The sequence below is a fragment of the Patagioenas fasciata genome, chromosome 10 (assembly GCF_037038585.1).
Source record: "Patagioenas fasciata isolate bPatFas1 chromosome 10, bPatFas1.hap1, whole genome shotgun sequence".
Lineage (NCBI taxonomy): Eukaryota > Metazoa > Chordata > Aves > Columbiformes > Columbidae > Patagioenas > Patagioenas fasciata.
Genome location: NC_092529.1, coordinates 19,449,231 through 19,476,921, shown reverse-complemented (window position 1 = coordinate 19,476,921; position 27,691 = coordinate 19,449,231). Strand labels below are relative to the sequence as shown.

Here is a 27,691-nt window from a genome sequence, read left to right as displayed (position 1 = left end):
TGTTTCATCTGGCATTTGTTATACCTATAAGAATGGCTATGATAGTTGTAATGTAAAGGTTATATTTTTTAATTAGTTTGGTTTTTGGGGGGTGTTTCTTGCATGTCATCCTCTAAGACAATGCTATAGCTCGTCCTCCTGTTAAAATACCCTTCTCTACTGCAATGTTGCATTCAGGCCAGTTATAGAATTGTTATGCTACTTGAAAAAATGAAGAGGGTTTGTGGAGTGGCTTGTGAGGAAGGAGTGTGGCTGGAGTGTGGATCAGAACGAGCAGTTGTTCCAGCTGGCTGCGTGCATGCACAAGGCAGAAACTGTTGAATTCAATAGACTACAACTTGACATTTGGTTCCTACATAGGCAGTCATGTTCAACATCGAGCTTTGTAATCCCATTTAATTTAATTTTATCTGTGAATATGTATCCCCTTAGGAAAAACTAATTTCTAAGTGGAACTAGCAGTAAGAGGAGGTATGCTGTGTGATGCGGAGGTTGTGTGTCTACTGCAACGGTAAATGTGAGAAGAAATCTTGTGTTTTTATAATGCTTCATTAGCAGTTTTCTTGACCGTGAGCAGAAGAGTAAGGAAACTGGAGAACTGATTTCTTCACAAGATATTATTAGCCATAGCTGATCGTTTAATAGCTAAAGAGTATGCTAGCACACACTTACACAGCTGTGGCTTCGTATCTCTGTGTGGTTTGCAGAGAAGGTAAATGCTACTGGGAATATGTAAAAATGCAAATGATTATATTCTCCAGGTAAATAATAACCGAAAGATCCTTCCTTTTGTTCAATTAAAGAGTATCTAGTGGTTGTTAGATTAATGCTTGACTATTGAGTGCCCTATTAATAACTACATAAGTAGCAGTAGTTAGAAAAATATATGGTTTTTATATAGTGTAATAAACAGCTGTGAATTAATATAGCATATAAATGTGTCGAATTCACAGTGTGTCAGAAGTGGCTTGGGTGGACTTTTGTAGATGTTTGAACCGTTACTATATTTGGGTGGGAATGAACGTATTTCTTAAAATGAAAATGTTAAGGTTTTTAAGTTTCATGCCACAAGAAAGATATCTTTGATCTCATTAGTATCACTAATGTCGTTAGTGTTAAAGTTTCGTCAGCGCTTTTACATAGGTAGTCTTTGAAAGGTGACTGTTGCATCTTCAACCAGTGATGAAACTTTGTATTCCGTTTCTTAGCACGGGCTGGCATGTTTCCTAGCAAACAACCAGGGTTTACTTGAAAAGCATTGTAGTGCTATTTTATAAATATTTTCCCTACATGTATAACTTGAGTGTTTATAACAAAATGCAATTTCATTCTTCAAAACTGGAGAAAAGCAGGGAGCCATGGGCCAGATACTTGTGGTGCTGTTTGCCTTCCTAATTCGTCACTACTAACCAGTTTGACATAGCACTGCAGGTAGAAAAGGCAGCAGCACTCAAGCAAAGGAACAACAGTTTCTCAGCACTTGCTATGTGGGGGTGGTTACACTTCATGAGATGAATACTGCCTGATAAGAAAGCTGTTGTTATAATAAATACAGTTCAAAACCAAGAATTAATCTATACATTTCATTGATCTCTGGTTTCAAAACCAATATCAAGTTACAGTCTTGTTTATATATGTTCAAATCCCAAGCAACTCTTTGGAAAGTGCTGAAGTCATTCTGGATTTATGGAAGTATATTTAAGATCGAGTTTTGGCCTTCAGTTTCAATAATTATTTACAGTTATATTGTTTGTATTAATTGCTGGCATTGGTCAAGGGGTTGTGATCCTTTAGGCACTTTGCAAACAGTCTGTGGGACATTTTTATCACTGAAAAAGAGTAACTAAAAATCAGAAGATCTTGATTTTTGCCTAATGCAAAAAGCCACAAGCTTTTGATTTTTTAATGTACTAGTTTAACTGTGGAAAACTACAGATTTTTGAAAGGAAAGGTGCTGTAGTTACAGAAGAATAAGAAATCAACCAAAGCTTTCATTAGGTCTCTATTTTCACGTGTTTGTAGTGAAAAATACCGCTGTCATTTTATGCAAAGTCTTACAATTCACAGTCAAGAGCATTTCCAGAGCCAGTCTGAGAATCACGGTGTATCGTGTGTGAGGGGAAGCTTTCTGAGGGTTAGCAGCAATCTAGTACAGTTTGCTGTGTGAAGTTCATGTGCAAGAAAGACAAGATAGGGATAATTTCGGTATTATGTCAAGATTATGTATTAGGACGACAGGTATCGCAGTCCCTAATAGGTTGCAGAGTGTGGGGGTAATGAAGAGTGATGCTTTTTGTTCCTAACCCTGCCTTGGGCCTGGTAGGTAACTGTGGGCAAATCATTCCTGCTTCCTCAATTTCTCTGTCTGTAAAAATGATGATAATGGTGTGGATTATTTTGTGTTTCATTTTGAGATCTAAAGGGAATACATAGAAATGAAGTGGTAGGAACATGATGAGGAACATAAGGTGATAAAATAAGCATCTGTATTACAGCCAGCTTTGTACTGGCAACTGATTATAAAATTATTGATTCTACTGTTCTTTCCTGTTGAGGGTATTACTATGTACTTGTTCACAGGACTGTAGCAAAAAAATCTTGCTATTGTTTCTTGTGCTGGCCTATCTTTCAGCTTCTCATTCAGAATTTACCATTAGGTCATTCTGCTTTTATTCTTACACATTATCATCCCCATGAGCGACAGTTAAAGCTGTAGTTAATGGAGGATAAGGACAGCAAAGGTCTGTCTGTCTTTCTTTTCTCTATCTCCTCCCTTTCTATGTCTCTGTCTCTCTTTGGCCATTGAAAATGTAGGTCATATTGCATCACCATGAAATGGAACAGTCAGAAAGGTGTTTGAAAAATGCTGACATCCTTAGCCTGGGGTGCATGCCAGTGTCCTTTGTTTACATTGAGAATAGTGTTGTACCTGGGTAAGAACCAGCGGCTCTGTTAAGGTTAGTGGTATGGTACCTAAATTATGAGTCAGATTTTAAGATGACTTTCATCTGCCTGCAGTAATTTAAAATTAGACAGATAAAATGCAGCCACTCATGATAATGATATACATGAGGAGCTAATTTCAAATCTTTAATCCGCAATAACTGTGACAGCGTAGTTTGAATAATATTACCTTGAACAGAGCAGCTCAGTAATAAATTTTGCAAATCATGTTAATCATGTACTCTGCATTGTCTTGATTAGCTGTGCCTTTCTGTCTTGCAAAGTATGTTTATATTATGCCTTTGTATATTGTTTTTCACATGTACTGTTTTACTTCATGCACCCTTCTAAATGAGCCAATCAGGATTTGATTTATTTCAAAAAAAAGGAAAATCCTGATGTCCAGTGTCTTATTGCTTGCTACTAGTCTTTTGTTGGTTGTGTTTCTGATGTAATACAAGTTCTAATTGGTATGAAATATTCCTATGTTGTAAAATGTGCAACATATATTTTTCTTCTCTACAGTTGTATATAAATACCATTTTTAAAGAAAGATATAAATATAATTTCAGCTGTCCTTATTTATCTTAGTTTGCTACAGTAAGCTAATGTGTTATATGGATTGAACTTTCGAAGGGTAGTGTAAATCATAGTGCAGGATGCAGGTGTTTTGAAATATAAGACAAGATACTTGCTTATAGGGTTTTTTTCATTATTTCTGAAACCATGTATTTTTTTAACCTGTCTGTTCCACTCTTTGTGTGGTTGTACTTAAACAGCTCAAGTGCAATATGCAAAGGCTTCTTATGACGTTGTTAATCTTGCTGCTAAGGAAGACTTCCACGTTAAAAGAGAAATTCTTGGAAGATAAAGCTGAAATTAGTGACAACGTGGTTTTTTGAGCAAAATAATGAATGCAAATCTTTTCCTGTTGCCATTAGACAAAGGAAAACGACAGCAGGCAAAGTTAGGACCCCTCAAGTGCACTTTGGTGTACGTAATTATTTTGCAGCTTTTAATCAAGTTATTTAGAATTATCTGAAAGGTGTTGTTGCTTCTCCATTGAAGACATTATTTAAATTTGACCCTTCTCATTATCTCCTCATCTGTACCCTATCTCATTATCTATACCTGTGCGTGTTTTAAATGGTTTCAGAATAACTTGTACCATTATTATATTTTGCACTGAATATTCTGTTGCATTTGTGTTTGCACAAATAATAGCAAATATTTAGGTAATTCTGAGAAATATATTGGTATACATGGGAGCTATGTGAAATCTTGAGATGCTGCAATTTTTTAATTGGTATTTACAGAAGTTCAGTATCGAATCGCTATTTGAAGCATATGACTGGTACTTACTTTTTAATATCTGTGAAGATGTAAAGAATCGTGTCTCCCGAAGGGAACAGGAGGGCCAATTATTAGAGCCTGCAGCTCTTGTACTGTCTTTGACCCCCTGAGATTCTACAGTCAGTGGGTCCTGAGTCAGTCTCCAGCACAAATTAGATCAGCCTGAGCATTGCTCTGATTTAGGAGCAGCCCCGAGTCTTCTGGCCACCTCCCGTTGCCTTCCTTCAACACACGCCTCCCACACCCACTTTTCCAGGGGCAGACTCAGACCTCACTAGTTTACCCCCATAAACAAAATGTTTAAATGAAGCCCAGTAGTGGGGTGATGATACCTAGCATGTGCAAATCTTTGTTTATATAAATGTGTACATTGTATTTTGTTGTAAATTTGGGTATTTAGTAGCTAACAAAAGACAAAGAATGTTCCAAAATTCAGGCACATTTCTTTGGTGCTTATTTCTGACAGCTAAAAAAAAAAGAGTTAAAGCAGTTTGGATAGCTGAAGCTTTAGTTTTGATACTTTCAAAAGTTAGGGAAGCTTTATCACATACATTTACTTTTCCTTTCTTTTAAAGAGTTGCTTTGCAATTACAATTTTCATGTAAATATATTTCCCTTAAAGAATCATACGCTTTAGTCATCGTATCTATGCCTTTATTACATGCATCTCCGTAGACAGAGTTTTGACTGGGATGGAGCTTTTGCTCTGCCAGGCTGTGGTTTCCTGTCTTGCATATCAGTAACTCCTCAAAGGAGCAATTGCGACCAAGTTTCTTTGATAGTCAGGCATCGAGAGTGACATAATGCCAAGTCTGCTTCATTGCTTTGAAAATGCAGGCCTTTTTCCATTTTCTTGGGTTGCTGCTTTGACTGTTTTTGTCATCTTTCAACGAGCTTTCCCTTTTCCAGGGTACCCAAGTGCTTACCTTCTGGAGAGAGAGCTCCTCCTGCCGCCTTCGCAATCATCCCATCGCTTCCTCGCATTACTCTTTGCTGACAGTTGTGGTGGTAATTGACCTGCTGTAAATTCTCAACAAGAATCATTCCTGTTCTTTGCCACCCATTATCCAGAGAAAGAGTTCTCTTTAGAGGGTTGTTAAGCTGTCACTTTGCTCTTTTGAAACTTATTCTCTTAACTTCCTTCAAACTCAACTCCAGATGTAATCCCTACAGCAAAATTCACAGGTGGCGACATAATATGCTCTGATCTCTCATATACAGGAGTAAAATTCTTGCTGTTCCTTCACCTTCATCTGGTCTTTTACCACTTACTTATTGCCCTATTCCTAGATATTTAAGTCTTTGGAGAAGTCATCTGTTGTATAGGTAGTTTTGTTTTCATTTTTTAATGAAGCAATGGAACTAATAATATTTACATCAGGATAAAAGGCATTTTGCATGCAGAGCTTCTGTATCCTCTGAAGAAACTGGGGTAGAGATGGAGCGAGTTACTCCCACAACTGAGGGAACGTATGCTCAAAGGGATTGGGACTTTGAGGCTAAATACTGAATGATCTTCTGTGAAGGGGGTGGTCCATGTGAATTCACAGTCTCCTGTCCTAAACATACCAAGGAAAAAGGTATTTTTGACAAACACTGCATTGCCTTTCCCAGTGAGCAGCAGCAAGAGTTGAAGAGAAAGCTTTCTACAGCAATATTCAATGAGACTTGGATGTGTAACAAGGAAATACAACATTTTCAGAGACTTCTACTAGTGCAGAACTTTGTTAACAATCGTTATTATTAACCATAATGCAGAACAATGGCTGGAGAGGAAAGAGAGAAAATAATACTGGACTTGCTTTGAAGCGTTGTCCACTGGAGACAAGAAAATTCTAGATTTGATAGGGTGTAGCTAGAATATAATTAAGCTTGGATGTGCTTCTTGAGATCAATTATGTCACTGAGCAGAGTAAAGCTTAGAAACATATCTGCAGGTGATCTCAGTCAAGACAGCGTCAGCTGCTAAACTGCAGTTTAAAAGAAAAAAAGGGGGTTATCCTCAGTGCCTAAGAACTTAGAGACATGAGCTCGGTTTGCTGGCGGCTTCTGGAGGAGCAGCAGAAGGCAGGGAAAGGTTTGTTCTGCACCTTCCAGTGGGCAGAGCCTGCAGCCACGGCACGGCGGGGGTGCCCTCTTGGACCGCGTTCCTCTGGTCTGGACTTTAATCCTTGGAGGGGAAAAAAATAGGTTTCTCTGAAGTGTCATCCAGTCCCAGCGCTAGATTGGCTTATTTATATCTATCTTCATGACTTTTTAGTAGATGAAAAAAAGGTCGCCAGTTTAATTTCAAAGCACTTATGAAAATGAATTGTTTGATCTTTAATATAATCTGTGCACAACGATGGTTGAAGTTGTTTTTTTAACAGGGCTTTGGTTTAGCTTTAACCAGTTAGGCGTTGGTTTGTGCTAAACCAAAGCAAACCAGGCTTCAATTTGGTTTATATAAACAGTATTATAAGTATTGAATGAAAGGATTTTAAAAAACTGAGCTTGAGATGATGAAAGTTCCTTTTGTGGGAACTCGATCTGTACATCTCTCTAGTTTTTTGTTAAATTCTTCATCAGCGATGCAGTAATAGTCACTAATGACTATTACGTGAGGGATCATTTTTAGCTATCCGCGTTCTCTGACGTGGTGGTAAAAATGTCAATGACTGCGTACCGAGAGCCCCTGTTGTTGGAGTCGTGCTATATTCTAGAAAAATCCTGTGTAAAAAATCCAGCGCTGTCTTGTTACCAGCTTGTGATACAGACATAACTGTCTGCTTGGAAATCTGGTCAGTAAGAGTCGATGTAAGTGCAGTAACGGGGCCGAAGACTGAGATTTCATCCAATGCATACCTTTCTGGTAATGTCAGGCTGCCATTTAAAGAGCTGCTCTGTACGTACGAGTGCATAACAGCTCCCTGCTTACCTTTCAATTTTAAGTTCATTGCAGAAACTGTATTTGTAAAATGGATAAAACGCTTCGTATTAGTTTTTAAATAGATGTATTTACAGTTAGAAGGTTTCAAATGTCTTACTGCTATACTCTTATTTTTTGATTTTCTTTCAGAATTAATCAGGTACAAGTTAGAAAAAGCTTCCAACATCTGAACAGATGAAGATCGATTGATGAATCAACCCAGTGATTCACCATACTTTCAAGGTACTGTAACTTGCTTACCCAAATATTTTCCTTAAGCATAATATTCACATACTTTAGGTGTGAGAAGCGTGGAGAACAGGATATTAACAGGGTTGCAAAGCAAGTCTGAAGTGTTACCAGATGCAGTGGGGAGACTTTTTTCATTTCAAACTGCAGGTGTTTAATATATGTTTCAATGGGAAATAAAGTGACCTTACAATCAACCTAAAGGGAATTCAACGCATGGAACAGTCAACCTTAAAAAGTGAGTTGGATTATTTATTGCAATCGCATAGGTGAAGTGATTTGGACAAGTAAGATGTGGCAGAGAGGCAATATTTTTAATTGATTTCTGATATTTTAGAAGAAGTAAGCTTCTTTTTCTAAGTAATTATTTGTATCTATCCATGTTTTCGTGATACTTTCGAGCATTTGAAGGCTGTTAGGTTCTGGTATATACCATAGCCTCCCAGCTGCATCAATTTTTTTATCTCATGAGCTGAGAAAATAGAACTGTAAACTGAGGCAGATACTGTACACTTGCCTAACACAGCGAGGTTATTCTCCATGACTTCACATTCCTGGCAGAATGTTTGGAAAAGCAGAAAATTCTGGTAATAAATTGAAATTTTGGCTAAAGAGCTGCTAGTGCCAATTCTTTTATCAGGTACTGATAATTCATTGAAACAATATCTGTTTCTTTCTCTGTTCTCTTTACATTTATCTCTGCTCTTTATCATCTCATGCGTTTTACCATTTTGTATGTTTTTGCTTGACACCAAACAAGAAAAGACTTCACTCTAAGTTAGCATTTTTCATATGCACAGACTTGAAGAATCCAGTCTGTTACAGCCTGGCTAGTATTTGCTGTGCAAATCGTCTTCTAATGTATTTTACAATAGATTGCAGCAGAAGGGGCCATTACAGTTAGCATGGAGCTGGTCTGCAGAACTGATTGAAGTGGCAGAGTTAATCTGGGCTCGAGAAGAGCGGAGACTGTTTGTCATGGTGTGGCTCTTGCAATATGTAAGGTTGGAAACTGTAATATCTGAGGTTTCTGTAACAAAATATTTTTCCCTGGATTTTCCAGCAGCCTGAGAAATGCCAGTATTAGTGAACCCAGAGTGCCTGGGGTTGCAGACTAAAACTGGCATTGTTCTTATCTGCTTCCTTACTCCTCATCACTAAATAGGGCCACAACATTTATCAGATTTTCATATAATTATAGGAAGGTCTGGATTTGAAGAATCCTGTGGACATCATCTGGTTCAACCTTCTGTTCAAAGCAGGTTATCTGAGGCCTGGTCAAGCCAAGTGTTAAATATTTCCAGCAAGGGAAACTCCACCATTATTCTGGACAACCTCTTCCAGTATTTATTTATTCTCACATTGAATATTTTTTCTTGTATCCAGACAGAACTTCTGAAGCAACTCGTGCCTGTTGTCTCTTGCTCCGTCACCATGTTTTGTGTGAAGAGAGTACCACCATCTTCTCTATAACTATGTTTTACTTATTGGAGGACTGCGATTGCATCCCACCTGAGCCTTCTCTTGGTTAGGCTGAGCAAACCCGATTCCTTCTCTTTTCTCCAATACGTTTTCCAGCCTTCTCATCACCTTGGTGTTCCTGTGCTGGACCCTGTCCAGATTTTTAGTGTGTCTCTTGAACTGGCTCAGTCTTCCAGCCTGTCACAGTCTCTCTACATAGTGACACTTCCTTTGGGTGTATCTACCTGTCTTCCAAGTTTCGTGTCATCTGCAGGCTTGGTGAGGATGCACTTAGTCATCCATCATCCAGATAATTTTAAGAGATATTGAACAGGAGTCAGCCCAGTGTTGACCCCAAGGAACACTATTTGCAACTGATGGCCAGTTTGATATTGAGCCATTACCACCCTTTTAGCACAGCAGTTCAGCCAGTTTACCACCAATCTCATGATCCACGTCCATGACCTTTCAAGCTCACTCTTTTAGCACCCTTGGATGCATTGTGTCAAGTCCCATAGAGGTGTCAGTGTCCAATTTCTATGATACTTTGTTGCTAGCCTGCTAAGCATTTGGTCGGTGCAGGTAGCATCAGCAAGTAGCATTCAAATGTGAGAAGAATGGCATCAATATAAATTTCCATGCGCTGAGGTTTTCAGGACCCTTGCTTTGATGTTAATCAGCACATAGGTATTCATGACTTCTGGGGGTGTGGGGTCTCAGGCAGCCACACATCATAGGTAGGCATCTTTGTGATCTGGAGGAACTTCTGAGTCCTTTGGGCTGTGCTTGGACCCAGAGGCTTCCGCCCCAATGAATTGCCAAGGAACCGCATAGAAAAGCTGTCAAGAAACCAGGTAGGTTACGAAACTTTGCATGGTAGTCAGGTTCCGTCAGAAGATTGTTGATATCAAACTGTTCCCATTAAGTGCTTTGATTCAAAAAACTGGAAATTCAGCTCTAATGTTTCGTTACAATTGATCTGAATAGCTGCATGTTTTAATCATTCTAAATCGTAATATCATATTCTCTGTGTATAAATGAGAAATTGAAAGGTCGTACCAGGTTCTGATTAAAATGATTCATCTGCATAGTCACATTGCTGAAATTGTTTTAACATTTCCTAATTCAAAAGGTGATTTCAATACCTTATGTAAAATTAATAAACATTAGTTTGATTTCCAAATCATTAACTGGGTGTATTTTGTGTAGTTTTAGCTATTTGAAAACACTTGAAAACTCTGTGACACTATTCAGTGTTTTCAAGAATTGACAGTATTTTGGTGACATCTAATCAGGGCAAAGATCCGTGTTCCTGTATTCCGCATAATCCTTATTGTGCTGTAGATCACTATGGCATCAATTCTTTCAGAAATTTGGCTTGCATTTAAGACATTTGATAGTTGTATAAAGCAGGAGGTGTTTGCAATGCTTTGCTAGATACTGTATATTTTATTAACACATAGCAATAACATTGGCTTATAGTTTGGGTGTAAAAATGTTGTACTGTCTTCTGTAGTCGTTGTGATGTTTGGATAAACATACAGGGGCACCTATTGCATTCTCATCCCAATGCAGAAGTCTTCTCAGATTTATTTACATTTATTAGCCGCCATTCCCTCATTCTGTGTTCTTAGAAAAGGACACTTCAAGTTAGCCTTGTGATCTTAACAATGTTGTTCTTTCCTCTGGTACAGATGGTTTATAGTAGGTTTCCAACATACTTTCATATTCCAGTATTTAAAGTAGCTGTAGTCCAGCGGTTGTGAGCATCTTTATCTTCCCCTTTGAAGTATTACTCATTAATAAAATCATACTCATTAACCTGTTTCCAGGATCTGTGGGAAAAGGATAATAGACTGGTGTGGTTTCTTGTATAATTATTTATTGTGTGCTGCTCATGATTATTATTCTTTGGGATCATGGTCCTGTGTATAGTTATAAAGGGAGAAGTTGCTTGATTTCACTGGAGGTGAGAGTGAGCTACAGATTACCGTAATGTAGGATTTTTTTATATGTTAATGTTTTTCTACAGTGAGGCTTAGATGAAATGGTCTGTTTTGTTATGGCTGGATAGTTCTCTCATCATCTGGACATGCTGATTTCTACAGACTTTTTATCTCTTGCTTCCCTCCTTGCCCAGTTATATTCCTACACTTCTCATACTGGAGACGTATTGAAATGCACAAAATACACTCCCAGTTCTGCCGCTGTCAGCAGGAACTGAGGGGAGGGCTGGGACTTCACTTCAGTATATCAGCTCCTTGAGTTGTCCTTTCATCTTGAATCTCATCTATCAACAAGTCTTTACTAATAATATTCGTTCTTGGTTTTTAAGCCCTTCTTGATTTCATACCTTTTAGCTAGAATTAACTTACTTGATTTCCTTTAGGGCCGTAATGCCCCTCAGATCTTTTCCTTGACAAACTTTTTCATGAATTCACTAGTTTTCTTCTTCTGAGTACTGATAAAGTGACACCCTCATAGGTTCTCCCTGTTGTGGAAAATCGTCAGTGAATCGTGTCATTACACTTCTGTTCTCCAAAGAGTTTGCAGATCCATCCTTCCTTTTTCGTCCTAGTTAAGGCTTCTCACATCTCAGGTCCTGTACTGAGGCTGTCTTACAAATTGGAACTGAGCAGCTGAGGAAGGTGTTCCCTGTTTGAACAGCTTTCCCAGACCACCTGGCAAAAGTACGAAACCTGCCAGGACAGGTGAAAAAATGCCTGCAGTGTCATGCCACACAATAACCATCCTCTGCAGTTTTAAGCAGTTGCATGCTATTTGTAAGCATACACTTAGTCATAGTATGGCCAGCTGTGGTTAGTATGTTGTTTTTTAGTGAGCTTTAAAACTATGTTTTTTCCTTTTTTGTGTGTTTTGTTTCCTCTTCTTGGCTCCATTCTTTCAGTCTTTTTTGCATACTGTGTTATATTTGTTCATTTGCACTTTCTTCACCCCATTATTTGTCTATTTTCTCTACATTATCTACTGTTTTCTGCTCTTTGCCTGCCTCATGTTTTTCCTTCTCCACTTTCTGTATGAGCTTAACTTACTCCTCTCTGTTTTTTCTCCCTGCTGTCTGAATACCTGTTCTCATTCACACATACAACCAGTCTGTGGTTACTCACGCACCATCTCAGTCCCAACGCTCCTTCTTGGTCTGTTTTGCTTCCTCATTTAAGCCCTTTGAATTGTAGCATTTCTGAACTGTTTCTTATTCTCTTAAGGGGGCACTGGCTGCCAGGCAGCACTTTCCATACTGGAGTGTTCTGCCCTCTCCTGACCAAATTCATCCCACTTAATTCTAGCTGCCTGATTTATGTGTATGCTCGTCCTTGACTACTTCTGTGGTTAGTGGGAGGAGAAGGGCTTCTTCAGGAAGTGCTTTGGACCAGGAAGGACCAAAGTGATCCTGAAAGTGTCCCTTGCTCTCAACTGATGGCCAAGGAGGCGTTGAATGACCATCCTCCTGACCTGGATGTCTCAGATTCATAGTAGTCAACTCTGTCCAAAGTCTACAGCTTGTACACGTTTTCAATTCTCATGTCCTTCTAACATGATGGATTTTCAGGGTTTTCCCTGCTTTTCCCTAAAATCGTCAATGCATCTCTGTATAGCACTATGGAAACAATTCAAGGGAATTGAACTTGTGTGCTTAAAAAACCCAAACACATATTTCAGCATAGTGAGTTTGTGGGAAAAGAAAATTCTCTCCACCTCCAGTCCTTGTAAAATTAGTTTTTCATCTGCTCCTATTGCTGCTCTGTGACTAATCAGTCTTGTGCACTGAAGTGATGAACTGATCTTTCTGCTGCCGCTTTCCTCCCTCTGCTGGAATACTGATGTATTCACGACATAGTGGGAAAATATTTTACTAGCGGAAGAAGGTTTACCAAAGGACAGCCTGAGGCCCAGACTGCAGAATTAGATCTTGAGTGGGAATATATAGGAAAAAAAGAAAAGCTGCGAAAGAAGGAGGGGGAAAAAATGCAACAACCAGTTTGAAAGAGCAAAAAAGAGCAAGAAAGGGGATAATCGAAGTTATATGAAATGACAGGGGTGTGTGCTTTACCTGTTCAGCTGGCACTTTTAAAGCAAGAGACACTTTTGAGTAGCTTGATGAGTGTCAGCCTTAGAAACTGAAAAGTTGATAGTGTATGGGCGTCTTAAAGTAGTTAGCTAATCAATGCAATTTTTCCAAATTAAACCATTTTACTTTTGCATAATTTGACATACGTACATCAATAATGTCTAAAGAAAAGAATCATGTGATGTATGAACATGAAATTGATAGGCCATGGCAAAATCTGTCACTATTAAAAGGTGGCTCTGTTTGGTCACCCATCACTGTATTTGCTTCATGACCTATGTAAAATAAATAACAGCAAAAGCCTTGATGAATTTGATGGTCACTCGGATGTATCAGGGATTCTTTTTTCAACTGCAGCTGGGGCAGCTTTCTGACAGCTTCCTCCAGAACAAAGGAGAGGTCCATGAATGAAGTTTGTAATATAAAGCAGAATATTTGACACAGAGCATATAGTTCTGTCTGTAACTTGCCTTGTCCTTTGGCTGGAGTCTGAATTCAGCTACAGATGTTGTATTAGACTCCATTTGTGGAGCATTTTAAGCTAAGCTTAAAAGAAATGGGTCATAGATTTTTTTTTCCTATCTGGCTTCTCTTCAGAAATTGTTTAGCACTCACTTGACTGGCATTTTGCTTCCAGCGATATTCTTAGCTTTAATTATAAGTAGTTTTCTATATTATAAACTATTTGATAATTAATCAAACAATAATATCCTGCATTCATCATTTATCTTTAGACTCCACTCTCATAAGCACCTTTCCCCATGCTCAGCCCTGAGCTGAAGGGCTGTTCCACTGCTTTGGGGGAAGCGCCAGTACAGTTAAGAACACGTGTAACTGAAAGATCAGGGCCCAGCTCAAGAAGTTGATAGCCCTGGTTAATTGATCCTGCTACAAACGTCTGCGATAGAAGTAATCATTGCTATCATTATCTAAATCTCGTGGTGTTTCTGTTTTTCTTAACCAGTTAAATTAGGCTTAAAGTGATTAAGAGGAGAGAAAAATCTCACTAACCATTTTGTATTAGATCTACAATTTTACAAGATACATTCTGAGTGTGACATGTATTATCGGTTGGGTGGAACAGTGAAACTATTCTTATACTTGCAACCTATCCCGTCCCATATGACAATTATCTGACGAGCTTTTATTTATACATATTTATATGCTTTAATTTGGAAAGGAACATCTATATCTTTGTGGATTTTCAGTTTAAATGCAAATAACAAAGCATTAGCTCATTAGCAGACATTTGCAGGACTGGGACTTTGTGGTCTAGCAAATCTATTTACAGTTTTGATTTGTGCAGCCTAGTTTTGCAAATGTATGTATGTGATCCACTTCCACTCATCGTGTTCTCAAGCTTTATCCATAGGCTGAGTACCTACAGAGCAGGCAGCAGATGAGATTTATACATCTTTAACTGTTCATTGAGCATGTTACTGACAGGGACATTGTGGCCAGAAATCTTTGCAGATCGTGAGCAGAGAGATTAATTTGAAAGTTTAACATTTTAGTCGATTGGAGAGAAAAACCCATAATAAACGGATTCTAAACCCAGATTTTTATATATATATATTTTAAATCAAATAACTCGATTTTTGCAAAGCCTAAACTTTGTTACTGGGACTTTTCAGGCAAGGAAAGCATCCCTTTAACGTTGGCTTTTAGCACCCGCTCAGCGTCATCGCAAAGTTGAGGCACCAAAAAAAAAAAAAAAAAAAAAAAAAAAAAAAAAGCTGTTGTTTAAAAAGAAACGCGGAATAACAATGACAAGACCCCTCCTGGGAGACAGGTTACGAATATAACGAAGACATCGGCGAGCAGGAAACTCGCTCCGGGCGGGCGGCTTCCCCCCCCTTGCCCAGGACCGCCCCGGGCGAGGTGGGGGGGACGCCGCCCGCCCGGAGCGAGTTTCCTGCGAGCAGCTGCTTTTAAGGAGGCGCCGGGTTTAAGGTGGTCCGGCGAAGAGGGGCGGGGCGCGCAAGCCCGGCTCCGCCCAGCCGCGTCGCGTCGTTGATCCGCCCCCCACCCCCCCCTTCCCGGGGCAGCGGGTGCCAGGCGGGGTTGTGATGCGGCCGTTGTTTTTGTAGGGTCGCGGGCCGTAGAGCTAGGAAGCGCCTGGCGGGCGGTGTAGCTCTGCTTCTTCCCCCACCTCCGCGCCCCGCTCCCTTCCGCTGCTTTGTTAGCGCAAACACAAACGCGCCTCACCTATACCTTCACCAAGAGGAAGGGAGCGCTCCCCGTACAATAATGGGCACCCGGCTCCTGGCCCCCGGGCCGCGGCAGAGGTGAGTCGACGCCGCCCCAAGGGCCGCAGGTTCCCCGCGGAGGGGGTGCCGGGGAGGAGGAGAGCGAGCGGGCTGACAGCGCCGCGGCGCTTCCTTAAAAGCGCGGCGCCACCTTAAGCGCCCGATGACTTTTTCTCGTTACATTATAGCAGCGGAAAGAATGTCGGCGCGGGCCGCGGGTGACGTCAGAAGGGAGCAGCGCAGCGCGGCGGCGGCCAGGCAGCGGCAGCGGCGGCCCCGCCACGGCGAAGGAGGAGGCGGAGGAGGCGGGAGCGGCGCCGGCCCCGCCGCCACCGCAGCGGCAATGGCGGCCGTCGGGGAGCGCAGGTCTCTGCCCAGCCCCGAGGCGATGCTGGGGCAGCCCTGGAGCCACTGGGTCGATGCTGCTAAACTTCACGGGAACGACGGTAAGCGGCCGCCGCCCCCCCCCCGCGCCCAACCTCCTCTACCGGCCGGGTACCCGCTTCCCCCGGGGCTGAGGGTGCCCCGGGCGCGGCCCCGCCGTGGGAGGGACCGTGGGGCGCCGATACGACACGGCAGGGTGCCCGGCTGGAGGACGCCGCGGGTCCCGGGCCCAGAGAGGAGGTTGGGTCCCTTTCTCCGCCCCCGCCCCCCCCCCGCCCGCTCCCAACGTCGCGGCCGAGTTCGTTGTCCGGTGCGCGGTTCCCGGGGCGGCTGTGCCCCCCGGCCGGGGGCTCGGGAGCGGCGCGGAACGGACAGTGCTTGCCCCAGTTCCTGTAATCCGGGACATGGGGCGAGAAGGTCTGAGCCCGTTCCCGGCGGCCGGTATCTCCTGCCCTCGGTTCAGCCTGGGCTGGGGGAGCTCCCGTTCCAGGTGAGGCATCCCCCGCCGCTGACAGCGGCCCGGGCAGCCCCGGCCCAGGGGCCGGGATGGGACGTCTCTCTCTCTGTGAAGCCGTGTTACTGCGGATATCCCTGATGTGCTGGTGTGTCCCCAAAGGGGGAATGGGTTACAGCCGGGGGTCAGTCCTACTCTGTGACTTGTGCATGGATTGAGATCTTGTGACTTTTTTTGTTTTAGGAACAGCATTAGAAGAAAGTTTCAAGGAATATGGAAGAAATCGAGAAGCAATGCGACTTTGCAGAGAAGGTGAGTGCGATTTGTTCTTCAAGAAAAGTGAGCAGAGAAGTTTTGCTGCTTGTAACTAATTACTGAGAGGATGTTCATAGGAAAGAGAAAGGAACTTTACTTTCAATCCTGTCACTTTGGATATGGGATTTGCAGCCTGTCAGTGAGTGGTGTTATTAGCCTTACTATTAAATTAATATATAATCTCGAAACTGCAAGGCAGGGCATAGGTTACTTATTATGTTTACTGCGTTTCTAGTTATTTTTGGTTTTTGTTTTTTTTTTTTTTTTAGAACATAAATAGTCCTAAGGAAGCTGTGTGATCAGCACTGTTAGTATCTTCTCTTGAGCTAAAATATTTTGATTTGTAATATAATCCATGTCAGTGTTTGAGTGCTGATCCCTTTCTCTGTCATGTCAGTGTGTTTTGTTTATTTATTAGTGCATTGCTAAATGAGAGTGACCTTTCACCTGTGATTAGCAAAAGCCCATTAAGGCCTAGTTTGTTTCAAGAGTAACAATGTTACTTGGAGTTGTAAACAAATGATGAATGAAAGCTATAGATTATTGGTAACTTTGTAACAGGGAGGTGGGAAAAAACAGTGATGGGTCTGATTTATGATGCTCAGGTGTTTTTTTTTGTTTGTTTTTCCAGTTAAAAAATTATTATATAACAGAGAAACGTTCTAAAACTTTCTCAATATTGTTGACACTAGCTCGGTTCCATCGGACTTTCTGTTTCTGAGAAGTATGCCATAGAACAGATCTCGTTTTTTTAAATACTAGATCAGTTAGACCTGAGTTGCTTCTTTGACACTGTTAGAGATGGAAGACTGAATTTGTAAACTTGGTTTACGATTGCAGAAGGCAGGACATTAGGAGATTATCTGATTCAGCACTTCTGTACTTGTGAGCTACAAACAGCAAATGAAAACTAAAGTGAGGTGGCACAAGCTAGTAAGGCTGGGAGGCAGTGATCTGTACTGAGGCTGAATAAAACATCTATTTATTGTAGAATTCCTCGTGTTGCTAAAATTTGGAAAAAATCGGTTTCTAAGGTGAGAGTCAGTGGTCACTGACATGTTGGAGAGATGCAATAGACAGCTATGCTGCGGAATTCAGAAACACTTGTGTCATTTTGCTATCTCCTGAGTGTGTGTGTGTAAGTTCTTAGGCATTTGAAAAATGACTTTATTACTTTGTTGCTGAGTTCCAGTCTAATAGTTGTGTTGGGTATTTATTTTTCTGAATAGGCAAATCATTCAAGTGTTAAAACAGCATTTATAACAAAAAGCATACATGTTATCCTAGTAAAGATTTTACTAATAAGAATTTTCAAACATTCTTTCTTATTTCTACCTCTTAAAATGCAAACGTCTAAGGTTTCAGATTTTAAAGTTTAGCTGGCAGGGTGAAGAATAATCTTTGTTGGCTTTTTTTCCTCTAGAGAGATCATGAAACTGTTTTTGCATAGGCTGACCACTGAGAAACAGCTTCCCCACACTGACTCCAACCATGTAAATGATTTGTAGGGTTATGAGTTAAAGGAAGTTCATAAAACACTTTGAGAATTAAAAGTGGAACTTAGTAGCCCTGTCAGGCTTCCAGAAGTCTATTTATTTTGGTTGGTTTACGACATATTAATGAGACACTGACTTGGTGTTTACCTGTAGCTAGTCTGTAGGGAGCTGAGCCTGCTGCAAAATAAAGCAAAAGTAATGTTAATTGAGTTTGCGCTTAAAGAATTAGGAGAGCAGCAAAACATGCCAGCATTTGTATGTGTCGTGTTATCAAATAAAATTTTGGGAATACTGTAACAGATTCCTTTTCCCAGGAAGAAACTTGCACTCATTTATTAAATAATCAGACTGTCTAAACCATGAATCTTACCACAGAAAGGTGAATCAAAGGTATACATTTTAACAAATCAACTATAACCTAAAGATTTTTGTCACGGTACCACACAGTATGTTAAAAATGGCTAACAACAGAACTCGTTGTGTAAGAAAGTTCTTTCTCTACCGATTAGGAGTTGACTCAGAGGCCCAACTTCACAAAAGGACTTCAAGGTTATTTAGGCTAATTTAACCTTGCATTACAACTCTTCCAGTTTGCATAAAAGAATTAAATATTCATGGCCTGGAGAGGGAGCGAAGGAGGGGACATGACTTTACAGCCCGCTTATTAGAATTGGGTTCAAAACCAAGAACTATTTTCTTTATGTAACAATTGCCAGCTTTCAGGTCAGGCTCCCACCGGCCTGCGTACCCACTGGGTTATGGGTTGTCGTGGTTCCCTTTCCCTTGTTCGGTTTCTCTGCATCTTCCAGTGGGAACAGCTCCATCCCCAGCCTGCCTGGTGGCCAGAGGTGGATTTCAGGCTCGCAGGCAGCAGAGTCTGGGTCTCCTGAATGGAAAGTGAGTGTTGTAACACTGCATTAAAAAAAGGCTTAACGTTACCAGCTTCTCCTTTTGTTGTTATTTAAAGGAAAAGAATGAAGCCTGTTATTCTTTTAGAGGAATGAAGGACGTAAATGTGTAACTCCAGGACAATCTTTGCAAGCTGTGGAGAGAGGCAGGATTTCAGACACACCTTTGTCACTGGCATTTCCTATTTGCTGATCAGGCAGCTCCTCTCTGTGCGCTGGTGGTTGTGAAGCCTGATGAGTCCTTAATACCTGTCAGTGATGCCAGTTCCATGTAGGGATCAGGAAACTAAAATTAGTTCATAGTCTCAAACACTTTTTTCTGTATCTAACCCTCCTTGACGTAACCCAGCTTGCATCAAAGTAAGAATTAGAAGTTGAATTTGAGCTTCCTAAACTCCCAATGTTTGTGTCTTCTCTTTTTCACTGTTCTTATGTGCTTTTTATTCTGCTAATCCATAATATGTAATCGTTCTTGCTGGGTTCCTTGCAGACCTTCACCAAGCTGAGAAACTTGCTTTTCTACATGTTGCTTTTTAAGGCAGTAACAGTCCATGCTGAGCTTTTAATGTAAAAATCAGAGCTGCACGAATAAGGTACAGGCCCAATGGCTGTGACTCTCTTTTGGTACGGAAAATCCCCAACAGATGGAGATGACAAGGGGTATCCTTCACTACAGGAAAATGTGATTTTTAAAGTGCTCTTTAAATTTTACTTTGTACGCTGAAGTCTTGTTGTGATGAGCAACACTATCAGTGTAAGAGCACATTAGAAATAATTGTACTTCAGTTATTTTCATATGTAGTTCACGTGACAGAATCGTTTAGCTCATACAGTCACTTAATTACTTACTTCTCGTGATCCAGCTAAAGGTGTGACTGCCCTGCCATGCAGCTTTTGCTGCGATGAATCAAGTATAGAATGTTGCAGTATGATCTGTAAATGCATTCTCAAACAGTGAGGTGGAAAATCTAGTCCTCTTCATGCGTTTTTCTTATGTTTTAAAATGAAACTTCGCTGAAGTGCATCTTTCAAACTTGTTTGTGGGATGCTGGGAGCATGTGCCATCAGGTACAGCCAACATGCTCACAGACACTTGGTTTGTCTCAAAAGGAGGTTAGCGTGACTTTAGTATCTGACAGTTTTTCCCTTGAAGAAGAAAAGAAGATTCTTAGTGTCAAACTTTGTAATTGGTGCTTGAAACATTTTGGCAAATAAGTTCATTTTTCAGGAGGTTCTTGCCAACCTGTGCTGAGTTTGGTTTTTTTTAAAAAATTTTCAAGCCCATTATTGTTGTGAAGGTGATCTCTAAGTAGAACTGTGTTAGCAGGCGTAGGGTTCATTTGTGGTAACTCTGACAGGCTTCAATAGAGTGAACTTTTGCTTCTTGCAAAATTTGACAACAGGTTGGCTCATTTCACTCTGTGAAAGAGCAGAGAAACTCTGAGTAGAAAGGACAAGGCGTAAAGGTGTTCATTGGGACTCACCCCCCCAAAGAAACTGATTCTCTACAGTGTCTTTCCAGTTGCTACCAATTATCTTGTATTTTGTTTTAAATAAAACAAATCCAAAAAAATCAAGCCACCACAACCCTCAAGCCTGTGTTGGGAAGACAAAGAGAAAGAACCAGTCTGCTCTCAACAAAGATCATTGTTACTTGCACTAATACTTGTTAATGTGTCCAACCTTTTGGAAGTGGTTGGGGTGACAGTCTGTTAGATTCTGATATTGACTCATGAAATAATATTAAAATACATATAATAATAAAACTGCAAAGGAACCTGCAGCATCTCAGAATGGAGAATAAAAGTGTGGAGAACACAGGAGAGATTTGGTTTGACAACTTGTTTTGATTGTTTATCCGGTTCATGCTGAAAACTTTGGGTGTCTTTGCAAGAGCTTAAGCATCTTGTTCTTTCAGTTACATGTGCAGCCCCTTTTTTTTTCACTTGGTTCTACCTATTGCAAGCACTTCACTGGTTCCATCACTATAATTTATAGCTAACTGGAAGCAAAGTATAGGAGGAGAACACCACATGTGACTTGGGTCTTGAGCTCAATTTCATCAATTGTCATTGATCAAGATTGTTGAATCTTGGCTAAAAAGAGGTTTTTGCCACCTTTATGGCCTCCATACAGTCTGCCAGTGATTTATTCTAACTGTTTGTGCTTGGTGCTTCTGAGAATCCCAAGGGAGTTTCTGGTTGCTCTCTGTACATAACTGAGCTATTTTGGATGAGATGGTCCCCTCTGTGTTCATGGAGGGAGATGCAGAGGGGACAATTTACTTTTATCATAGGTTGAGGTCAGTTGAGCAATGGTCAGTGGTGTGTTAGATGGGCTCGAATATATTGCAGGTCAGAACTGATGCTGGCTGTATGGCGATGTAGTGTAGTGCTGTTCTTTCAGTTTTTAGGCTATACTGGTCTTAATAAAGAAGTGCTGAATTTTCTGTGGGAGTGCAGCTCGTCAGTTTTTATTAGGCACGTTCAGAAGACACTCCAGAAGACTTTATGACTGTAAGGATCTATCAGGAGAGCAAGAGGGAGCAAATTTTGTTCAGCATCCTGTCGCTCAGTAGCAGTTTCACTTCTGGTCTTGGACAGTTAGTGTGCCCTGGGGAGGGGACGAGACCCTGTGAACGTCCAGAGCATTCAGCAGAATCTTTGCGATTTGATTATATTAATTGTTCTTAATGGAAGGTACCAGAGCTGTGAGCATAATAAGAACTATGCCATGAACCCCTGTTCTTCTTGAGCCTGTGCTGGGCAGGGTTGAACCGTGAAATCCAGGATGAGTCCAGGAGGGCTCACTGGAAGCATCTTTATGACATAGACCCAAGGTCTAGAATTTTCCCAGCAGCAGGTTCAATAAATAATTAAAGCATTGCTGAAACTTTTGTTCCAATATGAAGTTGTAAATACAAGTAAGAGACAGCATCTTATTTCAAATTTAAATTTGTTTTTATTCAGCCTTGGGAGGTGCTCAATTGAGTTGATTTTTCTTGTGTTAAATCATGTCAAAGATGCTTACAGGGCTCTATAGTCCTTGACTGCCTGCAAACACACTATGAGAATTTTTAATAGATTGAAATAAATATTTTAAGGTAGCAGCACAAAGTGCCACGCTTCTGTTTTTGACATTCTGCATAGCTGTTCTCAGTATGCAATCAGATAAATCTTCTCTTCATTTCGTTGCATTTTAATTGACTATTAGCAGAGAGTGTTTTAAGGATTTGTGGACTGGTTATTGTAAAACAATTAAAAGGAGAGTTTAAAAGTGCACTGAACTGCGTAAGAAAATTGAAGAGATTTTATGAGGTAGCTTGAAAAACATAGTTTGAAAGGATGCTGCTTGTGAGATTATGTACAGTGACTGACCCTTGTTTTCTTCACGTGTTTTGGGGTTTTTTCTTTTCCTTAAATCCAAGTTCTGTTTACAATATTTAATTATTTCTGGTGAGATGAGTCACATGTTATAAATAGAATATTGTGGTGTTAGACTTCAAGTTAGAACTGTGTCGTCTTTTATGCTTTAAAGATACTTTGCAGGTTTTAGATGTTAATGTAGTATTAGTGTGATATTGCAAGGCCTTGGGGGACTTCCACTGGAGCTACAGCCACAAAAGTGCTTCAGTCCATCCATAATACGTGAGGAAGCAGGATTATTTTTTTCTTTATAAGAACCATTTAAATAATTGTTTGTACACATACATAACAGTCAGGAATTCACTGTTGTTTAACGCTTCCAACGTGGTATATATGATTAGCTAGGTTATACCAATGCAGAAGAGGTGATCTCTCGATAACACTTGATTAAATGTTGCTGGTGACAGTAGAAAAATGCAATAAATATTACGTAAAAATACAACTTACTTTTGAGTTGATAGCACTATCATCTAAGAGCAGGAAAACCAAAAAAGCTTAATGAAGAATGCTTATAGATAAATTGGGTTAAGAGGGTGCAGATTACTCTCTCTGAGGTGACTATTTAAAAACTATTTCTTCCATTGCAGTGGATCTATACAAGAAAATGCGCAGAGTTCCTACACCTTTATTACTGTGCCTGACCCATGGCTGTACCTGCCAAAGGCTGACTGGGGATATGTGTGACCTCTTATTGCTTACAAGGCAGAAAATATTTCATCTTTCACAAGTCATGATACGATTTGATTTGTAATTCAGTACACTAAATAGTTTATAAGATGCTTAAAATTGTTTCTCTTCCTGTTTAATGAAGAAAATCACAGCTGCTGCGGAAGTTGCACATATGTGTGATAGTCAACATTATTTCCTAGACGTTTTTACAGCGTAGGTGACAGCACAGAGATGAAAATAGGTTTGTACTATTCTTGTGGTAAGTCAGATACTCATGGGAACCCCAAATACTATGGGGTTACTATGGGGTATGACTTCATCAAAGTAAACGGCATGCACAGATGCTCCCACCTCACTTGGAGTCACGATTGCTGGTTTGGGAAATGGTCACTGTGATGGTAAATATTGGAGGTGATTGGCTCAAGTAGATTAGAAGTACTCAAATGCTCAGTTATTTGTGTGTAAACGCTGCTTGCCAGCCCTTGTTGAATAAGCTGTTTTGTGGTAACCTGTTTGCTCATGAGAACGATAATTTAATTATTTACAAGCTCACCCTCACCCTGATTTCAACTTTCGATAGCTTTGGCATAGCCCATAGAGAAACTTTATTGATAATAAAAGGTGAAAGGGATAATTGATTGTGCCTCTCTCCTCTTCTGGTGGGATTATAACAGCCAGAAAACGTGCTCAGTGTTCTCAATCTGGTTTTCTGTGGCTAAGCAGGTCTCATATCTTTCATCAACTGTTTGTAGTCTAGCAGAAAGTGCAATGTTCTCAACTGGCACTGAAAAAATGTATACAAAGCAGCTGAAGGGCTAAAATTCACTAGGGAGCAGCTTTGACGTTACTCCGTGATGTGCACTTTGGTTCTCAAATCTAGAGCTCTCACAGTTTTATTTGCAAGAAAGTTTGTTGGACAATTTCATGCTGATATGGTTGCCTGAAAATCCATTAAAATGAAGTATAGAAGCTTTAATGAGTTAAATTTGGAAAGCGATTAGTATGCTGAATAGACAGTAAATTGGATGTTTGTTCCTTTAACATCAAATGCTGTTGCATTTTGCTCTTCATAAATTCAGTTTTGTGTCTAGAGTTCATTTCATTGACTGCATAAATGACATCGTACACGTTGTCAGTGGGAAAACTGGAGTTCTGCCAGTTCGTTAAGTGGTATCTGGGGATGTGAGGTCTTGTCGTGAGCCACTGAAGTCAACAAGGGTTTTGGTTGTGACTGGAGGGAGGACGCAGGTCCAGGCCGTGGGGCTGCGGGTGAGAGTTGGTGTGTGTGAGGTGACCACGTCCCCCACGCCCCTGCGCTCAGCACCCGCCAGAGAAATACTTGGCTACACAAACACTTTAATTGCCAGTCCCTAGATATTGTAGCCATTGCTTTGTTAAGGTGTCCATAGCCTGAGTGACACCCTCTGGCTGTTGTTTCAGGCTAAAATACAGAAGAAAATCTGTATCAGTTTACACCTAGGGTGTGGTTCTACAATCTTTTTCTCTTTTTCCTCCCAATAATGCTTATTTCAGCTGCTCCTCCATCTCTACTGAGTGAAACATTTGAAATAATGGCTGCATTCTAATTTTAAAGTCATTTCCAAAAACAAGGTGATGGTTGCTTAAAGAAGATATTGATTTTTTTCAGCATGTATTTGGTCTAGCAGTCCTAGAATGCATTGGACCACACTCGAATATGTATCTTTTCAGAGTGAATCTGATCTGATTTTTACATGGCTACCTATGTGATTGTACAGCATAGTGGATCTTGTATCTTGGTTATCTGTAAGTGCTAGAGATGTTCTATCAGTAAATAACTGCAGTGTAAATCCAAATCAGTTGTAAGTAGTATTTTGTGAAAACTAAACAGCAAGTACTAGCTTATAGTGTTTAACATACTGGCTAGTTGTTTGCGGGGTTTTTTGTGTGTTTTGTTAGTTCGTTTCTTTATTTTCAGTAATTAGTTATGTCAGAAAGCCAGGTAAAAGAAACCAACAGTTTCTTTGACTGAAATTCCCAAAGCAGTTCCCAGTAACCTTGTGAACTGGAAAAAAGTACCATTTGTATCTGGGTTGCTCTACTGAGGAGGAGTTACGGCGTCATTTATTTTTGTCTCGTATTGGAGAGCTATTGCAAATGATGCCAAAAGGAGAAAGAGGCATCATCTAGCCAGTATCCGTAAATGTGAACCATACCAAATATTCTTCTTATCCCTTCAGAATTAATCTGTAATGGTGTGGAATATGCAGGGGTCTCACACTCTGCAAAGATTTGGGTTCACTGGCTGTATTTTTGGTGGATTTGTCGAAGGAAAGAAAAGTGTTCCCAATAGTCAGACAGTGTGGGTGTAGGATTATTGAGACAGCCATGTAAAATAGTTTGGAAAGCAGCTTTCAAAACAGTAAAAGGAAATTTTTCCAGTTTTCCCAGGGAATAGTAACATTGTCCATTTCATTCCTGTTCTATTAGAATGACTCTAGAAACGTATTAAAGGAGGTAACTTGTGTCAGACAACTAGGCGGCTTTGCTGGGCTTGGGTTTGTAAGGAATATAATTGTGGGTTTTAGGATGTTTTCTTCCAATAATTTGGTTTTTAAAACATGGAATCTGTGTTTGAATGTGTGTGTTCTGCTCTGCTGAGAGAGATGACAGTCATCCTGCTCTCTCTGATAGCAAATGGAAATGGTTGTGAAGAAAGGCTTCAATGAATTTTCTGATAGGCAGCATTTGCTTAATAAAAGTACTTACAGGTCAATTTTGGAAAGCAATTTTGTTTTTCATTTCTGCGTAAGTTGTACTACCCAAAGCAACTGTCTAAAAATCACACTCATTAAGGAGCTTGTGTTCCATGTTGTAGTTCATAATTTACAGATGACAAGTTTAGAGGCAAATTCAATATATCTGTGTTGCCTACCAAAGCTAGTGTAATACGTGCTTACATAATAGATTGCAAATTTTCGTCCTAAGTACTCTTTTTGTAGCTAAGTGATTGAAGGAAGACGCTGGCAGATCTTTTATGAGACTCTGGAGGAAATATCGATGTCTGAACTATACCTGATACAGTTTGATTATGTTTTGTGTCCAGGCTGGGCAGAGCCCTCTCCTTATCTGTTGCTCCTGTAGAACCCGCGTTAAGAGCCGGCTGACTGGGTTTGCTTTGCCCGGCTGTTTCAACACCGCTATTTCCATGATGTGTTTGGAGAAGTCCAAAACACATTCACACTTGTTTGGGAAATTTCTTTTTGGTTCTTCTTGACTATTTGCTCTGCCCTGAAATGTTGGGGCATAGGCCACTTTGTCAGTTTTCTGGAATAACACTTGCAAATCTCTTCTCTTGTTTTTGTGGCCTGAATTTAATGATCTGAAATGTTAGCTTGATAGCCTTGGAGATAAGAATGCTATTTTTATCCATGGAGTAGGTAGAGCACGGGAGTAAAATCTTCAGTGTGCTGTCAGTGTGTTTCGTCTGAAGCTTGTTTACAACTGCTGGGGGTGGAAAAGGGGCTCTCTGTGCAACGCTGCAATTCTCAGTCCTCCTGCTGACGCCATGGAGAGTCATCATAGATAAACACCATGACGTGAAGGAAGGTCCCTGTCCTGGGAAAGGACCAAAGTCATAGTCCGGATATATGGTGCTCCTCATTGTACGATGGGAAGACACGATGGTAAGGTGCAACATCAGCAGTTCTATTTATAATTTAATCACGCTAAGAGTTTTCCTGCACTCCCGTGAGTAGCATTGTGAGACTGAGGCTTCATGGGAAGCACCGTGTTGTTCATCGTTGCAGCAATTCAGGGGAGTTTCACCAATTGATGGGAACGTTTGGGGTGTCCGTACTGTTCTGGTGGCCCTGCGATACCCTTTCTTGGACTCCTTTGGCATTTTTCCCCAAGTACTCAGCACTGTTGCTGGAAGCAAAAGCTTTTGAGCAATTTCCAAACACAAAGCGGTGCATTGTGGGCCGGCACTGGGAAGACTGGCTCAACAAGTTTGGCAGCAGTGGCTTTGGCTCCCTGCCTACCCTGGATAGGCACCAGTAGAGATTGCCGGGATCTCGGAGCGGGTTGGAGCTGAAGACCTCAGCATAGGTCCTGAAATCCATGCGCGTGCATCTGCTGTGTCTGGCAAAGGATCCGCTGCTGCTGTAATCCATGGTTTTGTTTGTCTGTGTTGGGAAGGTGGATGTATTATTTGTTGTCAGTGTACTGGAGAGTGGTAAACTCTACAAATTCCTTATAATATCTAGGATTCTGTTTACCTTTCAATTTTCTATTATCTATTTGTTTGTACTGCTGTCATCCTGTGTCATCTAGGGGCAATTAACTAGTACTTTGATATGTTCCTTTCTGTGTCTTTTTTTTTTTTTAATACCAATTCCGTATGTTCTTTGCTCTGCTTCTTGCTTAATACTGACTCCATATGTCTTCTACGACGTCTCCTCTGCAGACCTTGGTGAACAGACCTGGTTTCATAACAGAGTGCATCAGGACCACCACTTGAGGTCTGCGGGCTTCTGGGGAGTGCAGGACACCACTTGCCTGCATCTCGTTGCAGTCATACACCACACATGTTTAATCTTGTATCTGCATAAGGATGACTTTGTCTTGCTGCTTGTATAATCAGATTTATTGGTTTTATGTCCTTTTTGACACGAGATGTCTAAAACGTAAAATTTGTGCCCAATTTGAAAGCAAAAGAGGGTGGATTTAGATTAGATATAAGGAAGAAATTCTTCCCGGTGAGGGTGGTGAGGCACTGGAACAGGCTGCCCAGGGAAGCTGTGGAT

At 40.7% G+C, this 27,691-nt stretch overlaps 1 protein-coding gene across 5 annotated transcripts in view; it reads left to right on the top strand.

The window, feature by feature from the left end:
* Positions 1–27,691, top strand: part of ATXN7 (ataxin 7) — an 89,675-nt gene that overhangs the window by 11,006 nt on the left and 50,978 nt on the right. For 3 of the 5 annotated variants that reach the window (XM_065845348.2, XM_071813270.1, XM_065845347.2), the window contains exons 2-4: positions 7,355–7,447; positions 15,442–15,699; positions 16,335–16,403. In XM_065845348.2, coding sequence (XP_065701420.1) covers positions 7,414–7,447; positions 15,442–15,699; positions 16,335–16,403 — 361 coding nt within the window. In that variant the 5' untranslated portion in view covers positions 7,355–7,413. Of the gene's footprint in view, positions 1–7,354; positions 7,448–15,045; positions 15,293–15,441; positions 15,700–16,334; positions 16,404–27,691 lie in introns of those variants that run through there. The other 2 variants (XM_065845349.2, XM_065845350.2) reach the window with 2 other exon arrangements.